Below are 19,791 nucleotides of genomic sequence, written 5' to 3' on the forward strand. Positions count from 1 at the left end.
AGAAAATGCAGAAAGAAAGGAAAACAGTCAAGCAAGACAAAATAATAGTTTAGCTATTAAACAAAGTCAAGGACCTTTAGATCCTCCTCAAGAGCCATAGATAATATTGTAAGAAATATCCTTTGAGATGTTTTGCAGGTAGTGAAACCTCCACCAGGTGGAAGAAGTTAACTGTATGTTGCCCATAAGCGCATGGACCCCAGACAAGTTGACACTAGGAGCCCGATGATATTGACTCCCAATTACCTCACCATCAACTAATCACAAAATGTCCAAAAGCTGATCAAGCACCTCTTAACCCCCTTCCATCACCTTGGCTTTAAAAACGTTTCTTTGAAAGCCATCGGGGAATCCAGGTCTCTTAGGCACAAGCTGCCTGGACTCCCTGCTTGGCATCCTGCTATGAATGCTGCACTTTCTTTCACCACAACCCAGTGTCAGTAAATTGGCTTCAATGCATGCAGACAAATGGACCCAAGTTTGGTTTGGTAACATAATTACATTCCTGCAGCTCTTAATTTACCAAGAGTCTGGATTCTCCTTTAGCGCAGGCTCTTCAGAAGAAAAATTAAAGAAAATCCTTTGAGTAATAATGGAAATCCAAGAAAGCCTTGCAAACCCCCCTCTTTAAGCAATGACTCAGGATGTACTGACGAGGGGACCCTCAGCAGGTTTGTGGAGACTATGTCCCCAGTACGACAGATGGAATTATCTATTTGTCATCAGATCGTACTGCAGGGAAGGCTTGCAATCAGTTCCACTCACAGCCCTGACAGCCTTCATCTGCACCTTGCTAACCTTCCTTTCCTGCCTTTGGCTCACTTCATTTTGGTCTCTTGGGAATCTTCTCCTTTTCGTCATGGTTCTGCCCTGAAACTCTGCAGAAGTCCCTTTCTTTCCAATAATAATAGCAGTGGCTGTTTGCTAACGGCCCACTGTAGATCAAAACTCTACCTGTGTCTGCTAGCTGGCCAAATCAGAGCAGAGAGTTCATTTGGGAGCTGATTCCAGGGAGGGAGAAAGAGGAAGTTGGAGAGCAAGTCAGGGACAGAGAATAAGACAGGGGGCATGGACAAGGTCACGGCTGTGGCTGGTGGGGTGGGGGGTTGGCTATCACTGGGACTCCTGAGAAGAGTGAAAGAGGCCACCAAGAAATGCTCCCCACCTTCATGCCTGGCTGCTCCCATGCCCTCTGAGTGAGGGGTGCTCCCAGGGCAGCTCCCACAGCTGCTCCTGAACTGTGGTCCCTTGGAGCCAGCAGGCTTCTCTCCCCTGAGAACAAGCCCTGTGGCACCAAACTGAGAGCACAGCGGGGTGAGGTATGAACTCCAGTAGAGACCTTTCAGTGAAGCAGGTTTCTGTTCTTCAGGGGAATGACAGGTATTATCTAGAGGATCTCATTCATGTATCAACTCTGTCATTCTTAAGGTTCCAAGTGAGGCTCTGTCAAGAGAAGGAGGATTTTCTAAGTTTGTCTTAGCATTTTTCAGAACCAAGCATAAAGGACTCATGATTCTTCCCTAAAGGCAGAGAGGTACCTTTCCCACTGATCATGGCTGGTGAGGTTACCGGCACCTTAGGCTAGAGGAAAGATATGGCTTAAGGCAGAATAAAAGGCTCAATCTGCCCCTTGGGGGTCCTAGTCCAGAGGCTTGTGAGGAAACAGGCTTGGTGAACAGCAGGCGGTGAATGGGGGATGTTAAGGGCAGTGGCTTTTCATCCCTCCCTCCTAGGGTCATGCCTCCAAGGGGAGGGGTTTTATAGAGACCCTGGACAGAGGTCCCACACTGGGGGTACAGAAGAGTCTCTGAACCTGCCTGGAAAGCTGGGCCCAGGGTCACCTCAAGGTGCCTTTTGGAGACTGTAAGAGACAATCTATTTCTTTTTTTTTTTTTTAACCACCAGCTCATAGAGGTGGGTGCATTCCTTGGCTCATGTCACTCTGACCTCTGCTTCCTGTCACGTCTTGTCTGACTCTAACCCTTCTGCCTCTCTCCTGTAAGAATCCTTGTGATTACATTGGATCCACTTGACTAACCCAAGATAATCTCCCTAGCTCAGGATCTTTAATTACGTCTATAAAGACCTTTAGCCATGAAAGGTAAAATATTCAGATTTCAGGGATTAGGAGGTGGACACCTTTGGAGCCATTATTCCGTCTACCACAGGTAGGCACACTTTCCTCACCAAGAATAAAAGATTTCTCCTCTCCCAGGAGCTTTGGATTTTTAAGCAAGTAGAATGGGCTTAATGGGCAAAGCGCTGGCCTTGACAAATGTGAGTGTTTGACTCAAATCCCGGCTGTGTCATTTTTTTCTGGAGGAACTTGGACCTGTGATGTATTCTCTCCTTTATGTGGGAGGAAAGAAGACCACCTGGGTCTGAGGGACCCTGCCCCACTCACAGCTGCCCCTTCTTCCTGGGTGTGGTGAGGGGGCCACTGGGGACATAACATGCACCTTAGGTGGCTTGCTGGGGGCCCTGAGGAGCCCAGGTGAGGTGTTGTGGGATGGAGGTAACCAGTGCAACAGAGATGGGCAGGCTGAAAGGTTGCCAGGAAAGGAGCTTCGAAGTGGAGGAAACATGGTTCAGGCAATGGGTGATGGACTTCCAGGATGTTGGTACCATCTCTACAGAAAATAGAACGACTGGGATAACCATGTCAGCAGTCACTTTCCAGAGAGCAGGAAATGTGGTCACTGCACAGTCCTGACCCAAGAGCACCGAGGGCATCTGAGGACTGCTCTCTGCCAATACCATGAAATCACAGATGCCCCCTTCTCTCCAAGTGTTTCTAGAAGTTATTGGAGATGAGAAAAGGCAGGGAGAGGGACACTGAAAAAAAGTGAAGGCTTATAAAGGGAGCTTATGTATTACAGAAAAATTAAGAAGTAAGAAAGAATCACTGTGTTTGTGACTTTCCCCATCTCCTTTTCCATTCTGAACACCCCTGCAAGTTGGCATCTTCAGGGAAGTCATTTGGGATTCTGCCTAAAGGAGAGACAAAAGAGGTTCTGGACATTCTTCCTCTGCATCTGATTAGGACACACGTTGCTAAAGGGAAGCAGGTCTCACCAAAGGCCAGTGTGCTGGGTGGGGTGAGTGGGGTATGTCACTGCATTAGAGGAAGCATGGCCGATGCACTCAAGAATCAGTCTTTAACTGTGGAATTAGAGCATGGACAATGCCCGATTATTTTGCTCATTACGACGACTGGTCTGGACTAGATTGACCATTCTCCAATTAACTCCTTGGCACTTGGCTATAATAATGATTGAACTAACTCATTTGACTCCTAGTGTGGCTGAAAAAGCAGATGCGAGTAAACTCATCCTACATCATTCAAACACACTTTCCTCACCAGGAATAAAAGATTTCTCCTCTCCCAGGAGCTTTGGATTTCTAAGCAAGTAGAATGGACTTAATGGGCAAAGGCGACAGTCTGACAAATGTGAGTGTTTGACTCAAATCGCAACTCTGTCATTTTTTTTCCAGAGGAACTTGGGCCTGTGCTTATTCTCCCCTTTATGTGGGAAGAAAGAAGACCACTTGGATCTAAGGGACCCTGCCCCACTCACAGCTGCCCCTTCTTCCTGGGTGTAGTGAAGGGGCCACTGGAGACACAACATGCCCCCCTTACTTGACACTGGGAATCCAGCATTCTTCATGGAGGGTGGGGCATGGGACTAGGACAGGAGGTGCTCAGAAAGGACAAGTGGGCCTTACTGACGAAGAAAACTTCTCAAACAGTCATGTTATGGTGAGGTTTTCCTGTGTCCAAATGACAGTGGGTTTTTTGGTGACTGATCTTTTGTTTGTTTTTTATCAGTGACCAGATTATAAAGTATACCATGGAACATCTGGTTTGATGATACGCTTTTAAATGAGAAAATACTCAATTTGGAAGGTTTTCTATGGCAATCTGACTCTCCATTTGTGAACGACTGGAAGTGCAGCATCAGGCTTGGATTCTTGTGTGGCCGGGATCTATGTGGTGGGTGAGTCTGAGTGAGGACTCACAGTCACCCAGCCAGGCATCTGCACTCACTTTGACTGCTTCTCCTGTCCATGACTATTAGAGTTTGGGACTTTTACAGGAGAATAATCCTCAGGTCTCTAAAACTGGGCATAATCTAGGCAGGGCTGTGGGCTCCTAAGGCAGGATCCTTCGTGTCCTTCTTCTCTCCCCCGGTGCTTGTTGCAATTTCTGGCACAAAGAAGGTGAGGGCCAACAGAATGGATTTCACTTCCCTGTGATTTTTCAGAGATGCATTTTTTTTTTCCCTTGTCTGAGCCTGGGGCGCCTGTCCTCTTATTGGTCCATTAAGGCTGTCACTCAAGCTGTGTCTTCCAATAAGTGAGTGTGCTGTCTCCCTCCAAGCACCAGTAAATCCACAGGGAAGATCATTAGAATGTGTGATGCTGAGTCAACCATATCCAAATAACAGGAAAGCTGGGAGGGCTGTAAATTAATAAACCTTTCCCATGTGAACTGGCAACTGGCCTTCTCCTCTGCTCTTGTCTGGGTTTGCACATGACTAAGTGCAGGCTTGAGGGATTTTCATTAGCAGATCATAAGTAAAAACCCCATTAAAATGACAGTCTCCTCATTGTGGATTCATTTTCAAGAGGTACACTGGGTAGCTGGATCACTTCTTGGGGTTGCCTGGTAATGGATTTACCTGGCAACCTATATTCCCTGGCAAAGGCCTTCTGAGGTGCAGGGGAAAGGGATGGGGTTTTTGGAAGCATGTAGCTTCTCTGTGACAACTACCACACTCCCTGGGCACACACTTGAAGAGCTATGTAAAAGCCAGCCCACCTATCATGCCCTCACCTCCATGCCCACAGCAGCATCTGTAAGGCACTTAGTCTTCTGGCTGCAGAGAAAGGAAAAGGGAGACCCTGATTCTATCACACCTCCTGCTACTGACCCCAGTGAATGACCTGGCCTGAGTTACATTTGCTTGAATGTGATATTTTATGAATGTCATACTAGCATTCCTCACAGTTGTATCCCCCAAATTATCAGTCTTCTTTTGAATAACAAAATGCTTTGATTGTGGCCCATTCTTTGGGGATAAATTACCAACTCAATAACATGCTATAAAAAGCCTCTTGGTGTTTACTTCCCACCTGCTCCTCCAAACTGGGTCCTAACACCTGTTGAAACTGTACTCAAGTCCCTATGTCCATGTCTTTCGAAGTAAAACTATTTTGTTTTAGCCTCCCAGGTCACCTCACAGTCTTAAAATAATCCCTAAGGTGGGCCAGGAATTTGACTGCACATAATACCTTGCTATTGTTGTTTAGTTGCTGAGTCCTGTCCAGCTCTTTTGCAACCCCATGGACTGTAGCCCACCAGGCTCCTCTGTTCATGAGATTTGCCAGGCAAGAATACTGGAGCATTCTCCAGGGGTTCTTCCTGACCCAGGGACTGAACCCATCTCTTGCATTGGCAGATGAATTCTTTACTACTGAGCCACGAGGGAAGCCCACACAATACGTCAGACTGCCTTCAAAGGGTTAATGCTTAGGAAATGTGAAAGTGTAGAGACAAAAACCAGCTGTTGAATCAACAAACTGGTAACAATTTAGATAATAAGTCGTCCACAAAGCAGTGTCACCAAACTCCCAGGTCCCTGAAAAATACAGATGAAGGTCTGACACATATTCCTAAGTTGTTTTACAGGTTGCAGACCCCCATCAGAGGAAAATTGCTGATTAAAAGCACAGAGACTCCAGAAAGGTTGAAATCAGAAGATTGGTGATGCTTAAAACTTCACCTTGATGCCAATCAAACTATGCATGAGCTGATCACGTACCCTGAGGCCCACTCCCTCACACCACCTTTAGAAAAACTCTCCCCTGGAAGCCATAGGGAGTTCACAGTTTTTGGAGCATGAGCTGCCCATTCTCGTTGCTTGGAGCCTTGGAATAAATGCTGTACTTTCTTTCACCATAACCTGTGTCAGTTGGATGAATGGACCCACGTCCAGGTTCAAAGCACTGTCAGCGTCTTCCCCTTCCATCCTGTCCTTGTGCCCTGACACACAGAAAGCTTACAGTCCCCTGAAGATGGCCCTCCTCATTCCCTCCCAGCTTGGCTACCTGGCTCTACCTCCTCTGAACCCTCCCACGCCTCCCAGAAGCTTTCCCAGGCCCTTACCTTATACCCAGGGACATGGCAGGATCCTTCAGACTGGTCCCCACAGACTCCCCCTACCTGGTTCCCTGCCTTCTTCACATATCACATAGGACTGTACACTGTCTGTTTATGTGTTTGTCTGCCCCATTGTCATGGATACTTCCAGAGAGCAGAGGCTTTATTTTAGCTGATCTCTGGTACCTAAGAAAGAGTTTGGTACAAAGTTTATGCTCAGAATAAATGAGGTCTCAGCAGGAAGGCTTTGTTTTAGCTGATCTCTGGTACCTAAGAAAGAGTTTGGTACAAAGTTTATGCTCAGAATAAATGAGGTCTCATCAGGCAGTAGGACATTTATTATGCTTTTGGAACCCCTAAGGTGGGCCAGCAATTTGAATACATACAGCACATTAGACTGGCTTGAGCCTTTTCCACTCAAGGCCAGAAAGTTTTATAACAGTTACAGAACCACTGGGGGTAAAATCAGTGAGACCTTTGAAATAGAAAAATTATCAAGATCAAAGCTGAACCTTTGAGATCCAGAGAGTGAAAAAGGGCAAAATTTTAGAATTTTAAAATGTTCCATAAAAATGGATCAAAAGATCAATTAATCACCAGGAGGTTTTAAAAGATCTCGATTTTTCTTCTCTACTTCCCTCCCTTCCCCCCTCATTTTGTCTCTCCTTTCTTTTGATCTCAACATCCATTCATTTTTATGCAAACATTTACTGGACACCAACTGTGTGCTCAGGGCTACAATCTGCGCTGAGAATTTGGAGAGAGTGAGACACAGGCCTGCCCTCCAGGACCTCAGCACAAAGTGGGAAGAAAGGCAGGACAAATGAACGGGCGACTAAGGTAGAGTAAGTATTGGGATGGATTCTGCATGGAGCCTGGGGAGCACTGGGAAGAGGCAAGCTATACAACAGGTGACCCAGAATGGCTTCCTGAGGGAGGTGACTTTATCAGATATACACAGTTTGCCAAAAAATGATTTACATCCAGGAAACTTCTGATATGCTTCTGTCTACAGAAAGCAGCTAGAGAGCTAAACAGTGCACAGAGGAATCTGGGCTGGTCTGTACATACCACTGGATTGCCAGCATGAGTACGGTGGAGGTTCCCTATTCCCACCCACTGCAGCTCCTCCCAGGGTGTGGGCAACTGTTCAAGTGAACTGGGGCTTCTGATCATCAGTAGGTGGCTTCACATTTTTATATTAATTTCTTTAGTAGAAGAATGCAATAGCTAAACTGTTGTTTGTTGTTTTTTGTTTAGTCGCCAAGTTGTGTCCGACTCTTTTGCAACCCCATGGACTGGAACCCACCAGGCTCCTCTGTCCATGGGATTCTCCAGGCAAGAATACTGGAGTAGGTTGCCATTTCCTTCTCCAGGGGATCTTCCCAACCCGGAGATTGAAACCATGTTTCCTGCATTGGCAGGTGGATTCTTCAGCACTGAGCCACCAGGGAAGCCCCGTAAGCTGAACTGCATCCTTGCAAATTCATATGTTGAAGCTCTAACCCCAAACATGGCTGTATTGGAAGAAAGGGTCTAATTTTCATTAGGAGTAATGAAGGTTAAATGAGGTCATAAGGGTGGGACCCTAGTCCAATAGGGCTCCTGCCTGATAAGGAAAAGGAAAGGTACCTAAGCTCTCTCCACCAGGTGAGAACACAGTGAGAAGGCTGCTGTCTACAGCTAGGAAGAGGGTCCTCATGGGGGGGAAATGGAACTGGCTAGCACCTTGATCTTGGACTTTTCAGCGTCAAGAACTGTGAGAAATAAATCTCTGTTGTTCAGGCCACCCAGGCTGTGGTATTCAGTTATGGCAACCCAAGCTGACTAGGACAAAGAAGACGGAGCTTGAGCAAAGTGAAGATTTGACGGTTTCATAGGCTTTCATCAGGATAAACATTTTGCACTTTGCATAATTCCACTCTCCAAATAAAAATTATTTGAAATTTAAAAATGTAAACATTTTGCATTTTAATTAGCATGCTCACCAAAGAGCATTAGAGCATACGGAAAAAGCAGGTCCTAGCCATGTTTATTGTGTGACCTTGGCCAAGTTGCTGGGTCATGGTCTCCTGCTCCAAATTATCCACCCAGCAGGACTTGGGGAGAGATGAGAATGAGCTCTGCACACAGAGTACCTGGCATAGAGCAGGCATACATGAATGGTAGTAAATGAGATCAGAGAAGTTTGGAAGATATTCAGTGGCTCTCAGCTCCTCCTTAAAGTCATCAGTTTGGGAGCAGATTTCAGAATTCCTAGATTCACTATAAGGCTTCCTTGTGACTCAGATGATAAGGAATCCACCTGTAATGCGGGGGACCTGGGTTCAATCCCTGGGTCAGGAAGATCCCTTGCAGAAGGGAATGGCTACACGCTCTAGTATTCTTGCCAGAATTCCTTCCTCACCTAGCTTAAATTCCAAAGCCTGTGACTTTCATTTGCCTATAACAGTGCCTTTCAATCCCATCTTAGGAAATACTGAAGGGCATCTATAATGATCTCAGCCAGTATAGAAATGTTTTTATTAAAACTGCTCACAATATGGAATTTATTCTAGTTCACCACAATTCATATTATGTATTTATAAAAAATCCCATATAAACCATTTGGCATTTTAGAAGGTAGCCAAGAGGTTGCTGGGAAATCACATAAACAATGTCGAGATAGCATAATTTCTGTGAGGCCCAGAATTCCTAATTCAGAAGAACATATATTAATCCAAATGCCATATTTCCAAAACCCTAGGGTCCAGCAGGATGGGATTTATTGAGAATGGATTAGGCAGTTGCCACAGGACTCCCTCAAACATCTTTCCCATCAGCCTGGCATCCCTGACCTTGTCACGCTGCCTGCTGTCTCACGATTGAGACATTCCCTCAGGTTAATGAGTCGCTCTCTTAAAGAGCGTATGTCGGTACTTCCATGTAGAGGAAGAGCGGTAGCAATCATTCTCATCTCGGTGGCAATGAGCTCCTTCTGGCATGTTGTCCAGTGACACACTCTGAGATCAGCCCCACTGGGTGCCTGGGGTTTCAGCAGAAAAGGGAGTGGGGAGTGGCAGACACGGGTAATAAGGAAAGAGAAAGGAGAGGATTATGAAACATTCAGCCCTCGGCACGGTGAGGCAGGTGGCATCCACCTGGAGGGAGAAAAGAAGGTCGAGGGCCCCAGAAGCTCTCAGAATATGGGTTGGGCAGAAAGAAAGCAAACAAGAGATGCAGTAGAACGAGCATCATTTCATCTGCTTCATTAAGCAGCACCCACACTATGACCCTCTTCTCTGCCAACCGCCACGCTCCTTCTTGACAATGTAAAACCATTGAACAAAAATTTACACCCCACCCCCCCCCACCAAATCTAAGCAGAGGACAGCTCTAGGTTTGCTGCACTGACACTTCTTCAGCAACACGGCCACCCAGAGAAATGCCACCTCCACAATCTCATCACTGCACAGCCCTCAGAAACAGACACTTCAAAGCATTTCATTCCAACCAGACACTTCATTTGTCATTGACAAGTGCGACACAGCAACCCTTGTGATCACAAGTCAGGAGTCAGAGATTTTCCTGCTTCAGAAGAAAACAGGCACTGCTCACAGGGCACTGTGTCTCTGATGACTTCAAAGTCCTCAGGTCCCTGCTCTCAACCTGTGTCACCAAAGGCGAGGCTGCACCCTCACCCAAAGGAGAGCATCAGAGAGGAGACACAGAGCATTTATGACAAAAAGATGTGCTAACAAAGATCAGAAAGTGGGCCTGGGATCAAGAGGATCAGCTTCCCAGGAGCTCCACACGGAGCAAGTCGACAAGATGCACAGTGGCCAGTCCACTGACGGGTGAAGGTCCCAGCCAGGAAGGGTGGTCCCACTTCCTACTGGTCTTTAAGGCGGCAGTTTCCATCCTGACTTCAAGATGCTGTGTGTCTCCCAGGGTGGATTTTCCTCCAAATCAGCACGTGACCAGAACCGTGAAGTACCGACGCATTGCCATCATCCCTGGACCACATCAACCATCCCTGCAGAGGGGCGGGGGTGGGCAGGTGCGAGGTGAGCCCCATACCTGGTCCAGCTTCCAGTGGAACTCCGCGGGGCGGAAGGTGTCCGCCTGGTCAAAATCCTTGCGCAAGAGGAAGACGAGGCGGCAGTTGTGCACGTACAGGGCGTAGTGATGCCGGTTCATTTCTGAAAAGCAGAAAGAGGATTTGAGGGGTGCCAGGATCCCTAAGCCCGTCACCCCCCGAGGACTCTTCCCAGTTCATCACTTAGCACAACCCCAGAACACAAAGAAATGGGCATTCTAGCTTTTTCTTTTCCAACTGATCTAATGAATAGTTCTAGAACATACGTGTGGAGCTCTCTGAAATGGAAGAGGTAGATTCCAGAAAGCCCACCAAAAACTTCTGCCAAGAAGCCATTTGGGCCTTAAATACCAACATTTACTGCATTAGTGCCTGGATAAAATTACAGATGTTCACAAGCTCTTTTTTTTGTATAGACTTCTGGGAGTGCCAAGGACACTCTCTGACAATCACATCGGCCACTATAGGTTCCTTTAACACAGCTGGACCTCCCAGAGTTCTGGGCTCTTATTTTATTTCATCAGGCTTGACAGTAGTAACCACAGAGCACACCTTCATTTCTGTGTGCGGTTAAGGAGAGCTGCCTCTCTTCTGGCTGCTGAGAGGACAGAGCAGGTCGATTTTCCAGCACTAGACACAGTTAAGCAATGAATAAATACCTCTTTCCCCATACACAGACAATAGATGGGACTTTTCTTTTCCCTGCTAAAACTTCCTTACCTGTTTAAAAAAAAACCAACTGGGTCCCAGCCATGATATCCTGTAGTCACAATATAACAGCCATTGGGAGGGGAAGAGTTGTTCTTTGACTAATACTCGGAGAACTCACACTGTATTACAAAGTACCACGCGCAGAAGTCAGGTATGATGCACATATTCTGTAAGTATTGGGCAAATGAGCAGATACAGCTCATGGACCCTGGATTCAGATAGACTTGGAGTGAAGCCATACCTCTGGATGATGCTGGAAAAGTAATTCAACCTCTTAGAGGCTCAATTTCCTTAGCTGTATCATGACAGGGATGCTGAATTATCCTAATGTGTCACGAGAATAGGATGTTGTGATTGACTGATTTTTGCACATCCTGTACACACCTTGCTTATGGAGGTATAAGTGGGAGGAATCAACACCAAATCCCACTTTGAGGCATGGGCTCCGAGTTGGTTTAAGCCAAAGGGGCTCGTGAAACACCCCCCGCCACAGTGTTTGGTTCAGAACCCAGGTCCATGTCCAGCATTGCAGACCATTCTCCTGGCCATGAGGCTTCTGTCAGGAAAGTGACTCGAGTCAGGCCAGTGATTCTGGAGCTGTTATAAATAGTCTAGGAAAGAACTGTCTCCCTCTTTTAGCAGCTAGCAAGAAGAGACCCCCATCTCTTTCAAGAAGTTGCAGTATATACTGGGAGGCTGGGAGCTGCTGCAGCCATGTTTGCTAACATGAAATTGATACTATAAGGTGGCAGATCTGAAAAGTTGTAGAGAAAAGGAGCCAGGACCTTGATCCCACTTTATCAGAAGTTGTCTGTCTTAGCTTTAGCCACTTTTAGTTACAAGAACCCCACATTCCCTTTATAATTTTGATTTTTAGTCATTCAATATCAGTTTGCTTTATATTTCCCATTCCTTGTAACTGAAAGCATCTTAATTGATACAATGAGGAAATGTGTATAAACCACCTGCCCAGAGCAGATGTTCAATGGCTGTTGGTTATTATAAGGACTACTACACTGCCTCGTGACCATGACAACATAACAGAGTAGTGTCAGATGCTGTTTTCACAAAAGCATTACCATTCTTCAAGATGCAGCCAAAAGATGGACAGAAGGAGAATGGTCAGTTGCCAAGTGTGGCAGTATTGGTCAAGGCCAACATTCAGGTGACTACTTGGTCTTTACATTGATGAAATAGCCAGGCCTGCTTATAGGAATTTTACTAACCAGTTCTTGTCTCCCACACTATTGCCCAAGTTCCCTGTAGTTTCTACAGATAACTGTCAGGAAGATACAGAAAGATTTCTCCCCTTTAACTTCATTTGGCATCAGGAGAGGTTGTGGTGAAGAGGTAAAAGAAGAACGAAAGGACAGACCTCAGGGGAGGTTCACAGCATCTCTTGGCCTCCCTCCAGTGGTCCCTCCCTCCCCCACCCTCTGTTAGCTGGATCCCTGGAGTCACCACCCACACCAGGGTAACTGGTTCCTCAATGACATGAGGAGCGTCAGTGACATGATACACTCGGAATTCAGCTCCTCTTTTGCTGTCCTTCAGTGTTCTCCCTGGCACCATCCCTCCTTTTCCTTGCCCACATCTCTGGCATATCCTAAAGTCTTCTGGCCACTGTCAGATATTAAAATAGTCCAGAAAGTCTCCAAATCAAATACCAGAGTGTCATTAGTTAAAAGATCTTCCCCACTCAGCCTTGTCCGTGACTCGTTGGCCACCGGTGGGGAAAGGACTCTGCTTGTCCCACTGCCTCCTCCCCCAAACTCCCCCCAGCTCCAGTCTTGGTTAGGGGCAGGGAAGGCAGATACGAAGGAGAGAAGTGGAGTCTCTTTAAAGAGGCAGTGGACTTTGTTATTTTCCCAGGGATGTCCAGTGTCCTCTGTCATGTAGATCTACATATGGGTTCCTTCCTGGGTGCATTGGCTGGTTTTTGGAGAGACTTTGCAGGGATCACCTGTAGCCATGAAACTGGGCCCTGGTTAAAAAATGTTTTCAGCCCTTCTCCCCCCACCATCCCTTCAATCCCCACACCCTCAATAAGAAAGGGCCTGCTACAATCTTCACATAGGAGTTGATCTGATACACGACACTGTCCCAGTCTGGACAGCAGGGACATTCACACCACTTCCAGTCCCACCTTTGTTGGCTCTTACCTCTCCATTTGGAGAAGGAAATGGCAACTCACCCCAGTATTCTTGCCTGGAGAATCCCATGGGCAGAGGAGCCTGGCAGGCTACAGTCCATGGGGTCACAACAGTCAGACAGGACTTAGCAACTAAACTACCACCACCACCACCTCTCCATTATTTCTCTAAGCCCTGCTTTTCATGATTCCTTTCATGATTTTCATGACACCTTTCATGATCTTGGCTCCTGCCCTCGGTTACTTATCCCTGCCCCCTTGCCAATCTGCTTCTCCTACTGGATTACCTCTTCCTGGCACTCAGCCCTCTTGGCTCAATCTCAACCATTTCTGGATGTCCATTTGGTTCCCAAGAATAAGAATAAAAACACTGATGTTCTGCTAAATTGTAGTAGGGAAGCCCTTCCCCCTGCTGCCCCTCTCTCTTCACTGCTCCCCACTCAGAGGCAGCCCCCATTATCCTCCTGCCTTCAGACCATCTGGGCAAGAGTCAGAGCCAGGTCCACCTTTCCTGTACCCTAAACTCCTAGGACACGAGTCACACTTGCCCAGAGCTCCCCTGGGCTCTGCTCCGACAGCAACCTGGAACGGATGTAAGAGTGTTTGCAGCTCAGCCAACAGGCAGGTGGGAATGAGATTCCCACCTCCTCTCTACTTTAGACAACCTTGGTCCCTCTGAGAGGTTTTCTGGGCATCTCTGGACATGTGAGAGCATCCCTTCCTTGTCCAGCAGGCTGAGGGACCATTCTAGGACTCCGTACCAGGCTGGCACCTCTGCCCCCATCACTTGGTGATTTCTGGACTGGTTGGCCCCACTGTCTTGGAAACCCCTGTATGAAAGTAGCTGTCACTGCAAGTGGCACATCGTATTCAAATGAAACTCAGAGGCAGCGAGAGGGCTGATGCCAGGAAGAAAGGGTCCCACAGGAGGAGTGGGTGTGTAGGGGGAGAGGAGTTTCTAAGAGAGGCCAGGAAAGGACATTGCTCACACCAGGAATGGAGAGATAGGGCCAACAGAGGTGGGGTTGGAGGGAGCACAAGTGCCCCTCACAATACCATGCTCCTCACATACATTGCTATGTATCCACCTAATCTTGTATCATTGCTCTTAGAAACATAGCCTAAGTCATATCGCTGCTTCTCCCATGGTCAGATGGAACACTGAGATCAAATTTTCACCAGAAAACTGAGAGTATGTGGCTTGCTGGTCTAGCTAATAAAACCCTTCTGTGTTCAACCCTCTATTCTAACTTTCTGTTCCATGGATGAAAATGGCAGTGACGAATGATGGAAGGATCTCGAGTCCCTGAATGTCTGGGCGAAGCTGAGCCTCACCCTGCAGCTCCATCTCGGGCTACTGGACAGTGACAGGAGGCAAAACTAATGAAAAGCTGTTTGTCATCATGAGGCTTCTTGGTGGTTGTGCTAAGAATGGTTTTCTTTCTTTTATAAAACTGCAATTAACGCTTGATGACTAATCAGTTCTGTGATCCAACTATTAATAAACTACTTCATCATAGCTAGCACTGGTGAGTTTTACTTAGTGGGTAAGACAGAAACTATTGCAAATTTCATGAAGGGTGATTTTATAATTTATATCAACAGCCTTTCTAACATTTACTGGGTTGACCAATAAGTTCGTTTGTTTTTTTTCCATAACATCTCATGAGAAAATCCAAATGAACTTTTTGGTTACCCCAATATATTCTTTAACTCAATAATTCAGCTTCTGGTAATCAGAACTATCCATACAGGTATATACAAGAATGCTTATTATATATTGTAACAATGCCTATTACAACATTATTTCAGCTGCAGGAAACAATCTAAATGTCTAACAAAAGGGAGCCAGTTAAATGAAGTATAATAAAGCCTCAGGACTGTCATGCAATTAATATTTTTAAAGAATATTTTATCACATAGAGAAATGACCTGGATACATGTAATGTTATTTAAGAGAAACATAATAGTATCACAGGTATTATAAAAATAGATTGAAAATTGTAAGAATACTCTGTACATACATAGAAATAAAAATAAGATTTCATTTCATAGTGAAATATGCCAACTGTTATCTGAAAATACCTCCAATTATTAGAATTTTAGGTGACTCTATATTTTTCCTACTTTTTTGTGATTTTAGGTTACCTGCTATAAACATGTGTTGCTTTTATAACTTGACAATTCTTTTCCTGATACATAAAAGCCCTAATCAAGCTTTAGCTGATCCTGATAAACTTTTTAATTTAGGGCTGCTGCTGCTGCTAAGTCACTTCAGTCGTGTCCAACTCTGTGTGACCCCATAGGCGGCAGCCCACCAGGCTCCCCCGTCTCTGGGATTCTCCAGGCAAGAACACTGGAGTGGATTGCCATTTCCTTCTCCAATGTGTGAAAGTGAAAAGTGAAAGTGAAGTCGCTCAGTCACGTAATTTAGGGCAGGAGATACATATATATATAGGTTTATTTTCAAGTCAAAGAAATGAGAAAGTCTTCCCCATCTTTTTTTTGTGCCAGTGTTGAGCTGATTGGCCCAGTGTTATTTTATGCTGAGGCCAAAGCTGAGCAGTGCCATAACTTGCTGGTGGAAGGGGCTGAAATGCCTATTGGGGGCGCTACTCTGATGAAAGTGAGGCATCGTCGTCTAATGCAGAGTTTTCAGCCATGGCTGCACGAAAGAATCCCCCAGACGCTGACTCACTGAGCCGGGGCAGGGCCCTGGCATCTAGGTATTTTTACAGGTTATACCAGTGCAGGGTTGAGAGCCACTGTTCCAATAGCATGGGCCTGAAACATGAAAGCAGTTCTGAATATTCATTGGAAGACTGATGCTGAAGCTGAAACTCCAGTACTTTGGCCACCTGATGTGAAGAACTGACTCATTGGAAAAGACCCTGATGCTGGGAAAGACTGAAGGCAGGAGAAGGGGATGACAGAGAATGAGATGGTTGGATGGCATCACCAACTCCATGGACATGTGTTTGAGTAAACTCCGGGAGTTGGTGATGGACAGGGAGGCCTGGCGTGCTGCAGTCCATGGGGTCGCAAAGAGTCAGACATGATTGAGGGACTGAACTGAACTGAAACGTGAGCAGGAGGAACGAGGGCCTAGCCTGTTTCTTTGGCAATCAATTGTGTTATCTTAACTTAGCTGCTCAGCCTTTCATATTCCAGTTTCCTTCTCTGGAAGCCCAAAGGTCTCTGTCTGACCTGCCTCCCAAGGGCATTTGATACATTTTAGAAAGGACTCCATGTGTGTGGCCGCTAACCCCAGCTGGGGATGCTTTGCATTTGGGCCCCAGGTTCATGATGGAATCACCCTGCCAGGCACTGCGAAGATGGGGCCACAGGGTGGTTCCTGGGGTCCTGCGCTGAGCTCTGAACCCAGTCCCAATCCCCAGTGGCACCTTAAGCAGGTTTGCGGGGCCCTTCCTAGAGGAAGATCCCAGGAGAACCAATCCTTGGCCCTAGCTCCGACACCATACGCCTATAAAAATGGGCAACTTCCTTTGTCTCAGTTTCTACATCCAAAAAACACTTGTATTGCAAAGATTAGGTGGAATAGGAAGTGCGGGGTCCTGATAATAATAGAATGTGGAATAAAACCAGAAACAGTAATGATGATGACAACCACATTGAGTAAATTGGTACTGATTTTAGGTCTGGATCTGCTAAGTGATTTCATACATTATCTCATGTTTATCTCCCCCACTTTACATATGGGGAAACTGAACTGAAGCTGAGTAGCAAGCCCTCCAAGGTCACGTGTTAAATAGTGGGAATGCTTCCGTGTGAACTGCGGCTGTCCCGCGGCAGAGCTGAGCATGCAGACTTCCTTCTCTCCTGTCTTCTCACTGCACCATGGGCTGCTGTTATTTATCTCAAGTATTTCAACAAGAGTAGCATTTGAAATGGAAAACTGTGGGCATCACCTTTTCATAAGATATCAGAGTATTTGAGTGTGTGTGTCTTTAGATGTGGGGTGTGATGAGCAGAACATGGGGCTGGAGTTAGCTGGAGCTAAGCTTACCTTCCAGTTCTGATACCTACTGGCTGTGTAATTTGGGACAAGCTACTTAAACTCCCAGGGATGTTTCCTGATCCTTAAAACAGAAAACACAATATTGCGTTTACAGAATCAATTGTAGAGAAGTGAGACACCGGAACAGGAAGGGCTGACACAGATTGCACTTGCTGTGCGCCAGCCACTGTTCCAAAGCTCTGTACAGACATCACGTCACTCAGTTCTGATAAAAACCTTACGAGGTAGATAATGCTATTAATAAAATGCATGTTTTGTTGACTGGGAAATTGAGGCACAGAGAGGTTAAACAACTTGCTCAAGATTACACAGCCATTAAGTGGTGGAGCATTTTTAACCATCAAGCTGTGAACCCCTTACACACACTTAGCATGCTGAAAAATAGCTAAGAAGACTTAGCTATCATTATTATGCACAGCAGTGATTTTCAAACTACTGTTGTAAGTTAGCAGGACCCTTTCATTGAAAATGATCTTAATGGAAATATGTCTACATATATAGGTGGAACTGCTTTGCTTGAAGTAGAGACGAAATCTCCTCCCTCACCCCCAACCCCTGGTAGAGCAGCCCTAAGTTACTTCTGGAGAGGCTGAGATTCTGAAGAATCCAGTCTGAAAACCATCAATGCCAAGTTTTCGATTCTTTTGTGTCTGTACCTTACCTCCCGTTTGTGGACTCGCCCTACCCCAAGCCCAGGAAGTCGGCAGGCAGCATACGCTCACATTCTTGGTGGCCGTGGCCGTGCCTGACCAGCTGGGACATAACGGGCAGCCGCTAGCAGAGCTGGACGCGAGGCTCACCGGTTTTATCTGAGTTGCAGAGGATGGTTTCCTTCTCGGCTCTCACGCCAGGGCTGGGGCCGTGCTTCATCCACATGGTGATGGTGAACTGGTCGGTCAGGTTCTTGGGCACAACTCCATCAGGGATCTTGGCACCCTGCCTGCCATCGAACTTGAAAATCATTTCACTGCTATCCACCAGCAGTCCTGTGGTCCAGTTGGTGGCAGCACTGGGGGATGGCAAGAGGTCAATGATGCCAGAGGAGGCTCCTACAGGGGGTGGGGACAGAAAGAACAAAGGGTCATTCCTCCCAGGCGGGGTGTCCTCATGTTCTGTTTTCTGCTCTCAGGGCCACAATGAACTAATCTGCGTACTCACCCAGAGCTAAGAACTCCGCCCTGAGCTGGCTGACTTGGGAAAAGAAGGGTTAAATGCCATGCTTGCCCAAGTTGCCTAGGTGGCTTGGGGAGGCATCAGTAACTTACAGACAAAAGTATTGCATGTGGAAAAACAGTGCAATTAACCATTACACAAGAAAAAAAGTGCTGAAGGAATTTAGAGAAATGAGACTACCCTGGGGGCTTTGATAAGCAGGCAAGGTTCCTGGAGAATGCCAGGGTTTGATTCCAATCGATGGATTCATTCATGCACTTAATCCATTCATTAACCTGTCAGTCATTTATTGAGCACTATCCAGGTGCCAAGACCCCTCCTGGGTGCTGGCAAAGTAAAAGTGAATCAGCACAGTTCCTGACCTGGAGGGGATTGGTCCCCACAAATTGATGGACACCTGGGGTGCAGTGAGACCAGGGCTGTGATGGGGAAAATTCTAGGTCCTGACTTGGAAGAGCTCGGTCCCCACAAATTGATGGACATCTGGGATGCAGTGAGACCAGGGTTGTGATAGAGGACACACAGCCTGATTCCAAGAGGAGTATGAATCACTCTGCACTCATCACATTTTTTTCCAATCATTTGTTTATGCCAAATGGTACAGTGGTTGAGAACACAGATTCTGAAGTTGGCAGAACTTAAATCTGACGACTGGTGGTGGCCTGACTTTCTAGCCTCGTGACTGTGAGCAGAGACTTCACCTTTCTGACCCTCCACCCCCTTCTCTGCCACCTGCCCTCCCAGGTGTTGTGGGGACTAGAAGAGAGACTGCATCCTGGCTTGGACAGTGTGTTTGGCACACCATGAATGGAGCTTGCTCTACGTTAGCTATAACTCTGCTGTTATTATTAGAGTTGCTATGATTTTTGCTACCACTACGATTCTAGGCTAAGGATAACCTGAGGCAGTGGGAGTACCATAGGCAGATTTGTGTTTCAGAAGAATTACACCAACAGCTTCATGGAGGGTGGGGCTAAGTGAGCCAGAGGAGCTGGCCCAGAAGGTAGGATGGCACAGCCAGGAGGGCAACTGGGCTGCCGTAGCCTTTTTAATGAAGCTCAGGTGCTGCCAGCAGTGTTCTTGGCATCCTTATGCTCCACAGAGGAGCAGAGCTCAGCTACTCAGGGGATGAGGCATGTGGAGGGCTTCCTAATACCAGGGAACAAGAACCAGGGAGTCCAAGGTGTGCCGGGTGCAGGGGACCAGGTGTGTGGGGCTCTCTCTTGGCACAGTACCAACCAGGCGGTCATAAATGGGTTTAATGGACAGTGGTTATGTGTATATAACCTGCCATTTGTCAGGGATCGCTGGACTTCTGAATTCTGTATATCAGAGACTCATCTCACCTGGGCACTGCATTCCAGCCTCGGCCACCACAAACATCCCCTAAAGCTGAAATGACCCTTGAAAATTCCTCAGAAAGGTGCCATATTAGAAACCGATGAAAATGCTTCACCCAGCCAATTTTCCCTCTA

At 46.6% G+C, this 19,791-nt stretch overlaps 1 protein-coding gene across 1 annotated transcript in view; it reads right to left on the reverse strand.

Annotated features, from left to right (window-relative positions):
* CLSTN2 (calsyntenin 2) overlaps positions 1-19,791 on the reverse strand; it is a 721,779-nt gene that overhangs the window by 93,140 nt on the left and 608,848 nt on the right. Inside the window, exons 7-8 of the mRNA XM_088840256.1 lie at positions 17,944-18,192; positions 10,223-10,344 (exon numbers count right to left, since the gene is read on the reverse strand). Of these exons, the coding sequence (XP_088696382.1) occupies positions 10,223-10,344; positions 17,944-18,192 (371 nt within the window). The remainder of the gene's footprint in view (positions 1-10,222; positions 10,345-17,943; positions 18,193-19,791) is intronic.

The sequence above is a fragment of the Moschus berezovskii genome, chromosome 1 (assembly GCF_049115385.1).
Source record: "Moschus berezovskii isolate FMDL1 chromosome 1, NW_MosBer_1.0, whole genome shotgun sequence".
Lineage (NCBI taxonomy): Eukaryota > Metazoa > Chordata > Mammalia > Artiodactyla > Moschidae > Moschus > Moschus berezovskii.